This window comes from Cucurbita maxima, unplaced genomic scaffold, assembly GCF_002738345.1.
Source record: "Cucurbita maxima cultivar Rimu unplaced genomic scaffold, Cmax_1.0 Cma_Scf01175, whole genome shotgun sequence".
Classification (NCBI taxonomy): domain Eukaryota; kingdom Viridiplantae; phylum Streptophyta; class Magnoliopsida; order Cucurbitales; family Cucurbitaceae; genus Cucurbita; species Cucurbita maxima.
This window is the reverse complement of record NW_019273191.1, coordinates 1,096-6,598: the sequence shown is the minus strand read 5'-3', so window position 1 is coordinate 6,598 and position 5,503 is coordinate 1,096. Positions and strand designations below refer to the sequence as shown.

General features: G+C 37.6%; 1 protein-coding gene across 1 annotated transcript; it reads left to right on the top strand.

Moving 5' to 3' along the window:
* Positions 1-568: 568 nt before the first annotated feature.
* LOC111475254 (basic form of pathogenesis-related protein 1-like) lies at positions 569-1,048 on the top strand. Its single transcript, XM_023119842.1, has one exon. It carries the CDS (start codon positions 569-571, stop codon positions 1,046-1,048), a length of 480 nt encoding a protein of 159 aa, XP_022975610.1.
* Positions 1,049-5,503: the final 4,455 nt, after the last annotated feature.

The window sequence follows — 5,503 nt, the reverse complement described above, 5'->3', positions numbered from 1 at the left end:
TAGTAAATATTTTTAATCTAAAATTCTTTTTATATAATAAACCCAATCTAAATAGGTTATAAAAATTTTAGGTTAAATTAGTTCATTTCGTTTACTTAAAATTTTAATAAAATATTAACATTATTTATTTATTTTTGAAAATTTAATTAACCAATTCAATTTTAATACATATTTTAAAAAATTGGAGGAGAATAAATAAATAAAATTATGAAACTAAATAAAACAATAAATATATACCTACAAGTAAAAATGTATCTTTTAAGATTAACCATAATCCGGTGGATTAAGTTTCATTAATCCTAAAAAAAAAATCATAAACTAGCTAAATCTAGAAAATTTTCATTTATTTGAAGCTAATCCAAACAAAAATCTAGCTCCTAATTAAACATGGAAGCCAGAATGAATTTATTCTCTTTGAATTCCCAAGCATGACATAATTAGTTCATAATTCATGGTTTTACCCATCACATTCCATATTAAGTTTTCCATCTCTATATAAATCATTCCCTCATTCTCAATCTTCATCTCATCTCTCATCGGAATTATGTGGACTCAAACCCTTCGGATCATGGCCGCTTTCATGGTCACTTTCATTTTCCTCCTCGCCCTAACCAAAGCTCAAAACGCCCCCGGTGACTACCTCGCACTTCACAACCGAGCTCGAGCCGAGGTCGGCGTCGGGCCCATGCAATGGAGCAACACTGTGGCCGCGTACGCTCAAGCCTTTGCGGAAAAAAGAAAGGGTGACTGCGCCATGATTCACTCAACCGGGCCTTACGGGGAAAACATAGCCGCGGGCTACTACCCTGAGTTCACCGGGGCGGATGCAGTGAAGCTGTGGGCGAACGAGAAGCCGCTGTATGATCATGCATCGAATAAATGCGTGGGTGGTGAATGTGGGCACTACACTCAGATGGTGTGGCGGAGCTCGGTGCGGCTTGGATGTGCTAGAGTGCCTTGCAAGGCTAATTCTCAGTTTGTTGTTTGCAATTATGATCCTCGAGGCAACTATATTGGGGAAAAGCCTTATGATTCTTGGGTGGTATGAAGAGATTTGGTTTTAAAATTTTTATGACTATTAATAAAGTTTGTGAGAGAATCATGAATTTATTTATTGAAATAAAACTACGATATTGTCTACAATAGTATTAAATTGTCTAGAGCATAAACTCTTGTTGCTGTGTTTTGACTTCCTTACTTATAAACTCATGATCATAGAGTCTCCCCTCTCATTAAGTACACCACATAGAGCCACATTTGAAGCCTATAGATTACCTATGATCATAGAGACTCCCCTCGAACAAAATACACCATAGAGCCTCCCTCGAACAAAATACACCATAGTGCCTCCGCTTAAGTCAATGGATTTCTAAAAGAAACTCCCTTTAATCGAGACTCGACTTCTTTCTTCGGAGACCTTGAACAAAATACGAAATTTGTTCGACACTTTTAACTATGATTTTTAGGCTTACAACTTTTTCGTTCGACATACCTAAGTTAAGTTCATAGTTTGATACCATGTAACTAATCACGAATCTCTATAATGTTATATGATATTTGTCAACTTTGAACATAATATCATGGGTTTGCTTCGAGCTCCCACAAGAAGTAATGTTAATGAAAATGTATTCTTTAGTTATAAATCTATGATCATTTCCGAACAGTCTTCAACACTGAGAGCATCAGCCACCAGCCAATTGTTGTTCCAAGTCACCCGGAAGAAATGCCCTCGGCAGAGATGCGGAAAACCAGTTTAAGGTGTTTTCAGCCTCCAAATCGAGAGAACCACGACGACGGCGATTAACTCCGCTGCAGTATGATACCCACACAGGAGACGAAGACTCACTGCCACAACCTATCGCCGTTTACCAGCTCTGAATATGGAGACCAACGGGGCCGGAGTGACTAAAGGACACCCCACGCTCAAAAGGCGACCATTTTTTTTCTTACTTTACTTATTGGCACTCCATTCGTCTTTTTCTCGGCTTCGTGGTAAAAAAACAATAATAATAAAAAATCAAAATGGTAAAATCAAAGAAATGCCTGTTTTTGTTGAATTACTTAAATTCCCTTTTATCGAAATACTGAAATACTGAAATTTGATAGGTACTGTGATCATTGGGCAATGCTCATGGAAAACTTCTTTAGTACTGGGTTTGGTGGAGAATGTGATTCCTGCACCAATATGACACATTGTTTTAACAGATACCAAGAAGAAGCACATTGATGATCATAAATTGAAAGATTTCAAAGCAAAGAATTATCTATTTCAAGCATTAGAACGTTCGATCTTGGAGACAACCCTCAACAAGGATACAGAAACTCAATTCATCATACCTGATGATGGCGTTGAGGATCCATTGACCTATAAACAGGCAATGAATGATGAAGATAGAGATCTGTGGATCAAAGCCATGAATCTTGAAATGGAGTCAATGTACTTCAATTCAGTCTGGGAACTTGTAGATCAACCAGATGGGGTAAAACCTATTGGTTGCAAATGGATCTATAAGAGGAAACGAGACCAAACCGGTAAGGTACAAACCTTTAAAGCTCGTCTTGTAGAAAAGGGTTATACCCAAAGAGAGGGGGTGGACTATGAAGAAACCTTCTCTCCTGTTGCTATGCTTAAATCGATTAGAATACTCTTGTCTATTGCCACATTTTATGATTATGAAATTTGGCAAATGGATGTCAAGATAGCCTTTCTAAAGGGCAATCTTGAAGAGAGTATCTATATTGCTCAACCAGATGGGTTCATTAAACAAGATCACAAGCATAGGGTTTGCAAGCTTAAAAGATCCATTTATGGGTTGAAGCAAGCATCTCGATCCTGGAATATAAAGTTTGATACCGCGATCAAATCTTATGGCTTTAAACAGAATGTTGACGAACCTTGTGTTTATAAAAGGATTGTCAACTAGCTTTCCTAGTGTTGTACGTTGACGATATTCTACTCATTGGGAATGATGTGGGATTTCTGACTGACATTAAGCATTGGCTAGCGACACAATTCCAAATGAAAGATTTGGGAGAGGCTCAGTTTGTTCTTGGAATCCAAATTGTTCGGAATCGTAAGAACAAAACACTAGCATTGTCTCAGGCATCGTATATCGACAAAATGTTGATTCGATATAAGATGTAGAACTCCAAGAAAGGATTATTACCTTTCAGGCATGGAGTTCATTTGTTGAAGGTACAAAGTCCTAAGACACCTTAAGAAATTGAGGATATGAGACACATTCCCTATGCATCAGCAGTCGGTAGTTTGATGTATGCCATGCTATGTACCCAACCTGACATATGCTATGCTGTGGGAATTGTCAGCAGATATCAGTCCAATCCAGGACGTGCTCATTGGACTGCCGTTAAGAATATAATCAAGTATCTTAGGAGAACGAGGGACTATATGCTAATGTACGGTGCTAAGGATCTGATCCTTACACGGTATACTAACTCAGATTTTTAGACTGATGTAGATTCGAGGAAATCGACATCAGGATCTGTCTTCACTTTGAACGAAGGAGCAATAATATGGCGAAGCATAAAGCAAGGATGCATTTCTGATTCCACCATGGAGGCTGAGTATGTTGCTGCTTGTTAAGCAGCGAAAGAATCTGTATGGCTTAGAAAGTTCTTAACTGATTTGGAAGTCGTTCCAAATATGCATCTTCCCGTCACTCTTTATTGTGATAACAGTGGAGCAGTTGCAAATTCGAAAGAACCAAGAAGCCATAAGCGAGGAATACATATTGAGCGCAAATATCATCTCATAAGGGAGATTGTGCAACGAGGAGATGTGATCGTCACACAGATAGTTTCGGAGCACAACATTACTGATCCATTTACAAAGCCTCTCACGGCTAAAGTGTTTGAAGGGCACCTAGTGAGTATAGGACTACGAGTTATGTAATCTAGGGCAAGTGGGAGAAAAGGCATGAGTATGTGATGCCCTAGTTTATTGTATTTATGTCTCTCTCTACTCAACGTTATAAAACCCCACTGGAGTTTTAGTCCAAGTGGGTGTTTGTTGAGTTTTATGTCTTAAAACTCATAGTTTGTAAACAAAGACATATTCTATTTTCAATAAAGTTATTACTGATGTTTATTCAGTAAAGATTGTTATTGAATAAAGTGAACTTTACGATCATTAATCTAAATCCAATAAACTAAGAACACTTTGGCTATAGTATGATTACTTGAACTATATGTAGAGTCTCTCTTCATATATGCTAAATCCCTCCCAAGTTTAGTCACTCACCGGATTCAACAATTCTGTTCTAAGGACGGAGGATAGTGGAGAAGACACTAGTGCTGGATCGAAACCGGTTCGTGAGGAAAAAAGAATTTGGACTACAAAAGGTTAGTATTCAAATTCATTAAGTTTTAATACTTATGAACATGCTAGTTATTTACTATAATTGATGTTCTAAAAGTGCCAAAGATCCAAATTGCTTCCGCATGTGTTATATTAGAACCATCAGTGGGCACTACACTCAGATAGTGTGAAGGAGCTCGTTGCAGCTTGGATGTGCTAGAGTGCCCTGCAAGGCTAATTCTCAGTTTGTTGTTTGCAATTATGATCCTCCTAGTAACTAGATTGGGGAAAAGCCTTATGGTTCTTCTTTGTATATTGGGGAATCTCCACAATAATATGATATTGTATACTTTTCTCCCCTAAATGGAGAATGAATGCAATCATGAATTTCTACAATTTTATGATATTGTCTACTTTTCTACCCAAAATTGCAAAAATAAATGGAGAAAATTAACGAGTTTTAGAAATCATATCTTCACAATGGTACGATATTGTCCTCTTTTCTATATAAATTTGCATAAATAAATGGAGAATTACCGAGATTTAGAAATCACTCGTCTCCACAATGGTATGATCTTTGTTGGATGAATGTCCCACCTCAGCTAATTTAGGGAATGATCGTGGGTTCATAATCAGAAAATACTATCTCCATCGGGGTGAGGCCTTTTGGGAAGCGCAAAGCAAAGCGATGAGAGCTTATGTTCAAAGTGGACAATATCATACCATTGTGGAGAGTCGTGTTAGTCTAACATGGTATCAGAGCCACGCCCTAAACTTAACCATGTCAATAGAATTCTCAAATGTCGAACAAAGAACTCCAAAAGAAAAAAGAAAAAGAAAAGAAGTCGAGGGGAAGTGTTGGATGAAAGTCCAACTCGGCGAATTTAGGGAACGATCATGGGTCCATTGAGGTGAACTCAAAGTGGACAATATCTTCCTAATGGTATGAGATTAAGTGCTTTCTTACCAATACTGCAAAAATAAATGGAGAATTACCAAGTTTTAGGAACCATCCATCTCTACACTGATATGATACTGTCTAGTTTGAGATTATGTACTTTCTGCTTGTTGTCCTGTGAGATTATTCCTTGCTTATAGATTCATGATCATTCTCTTAACAATTTTACACACGGAGAATAGCTCCCAGAATAGCTGTCAAATGTTGTTTGAAGTCAACGGGAATAA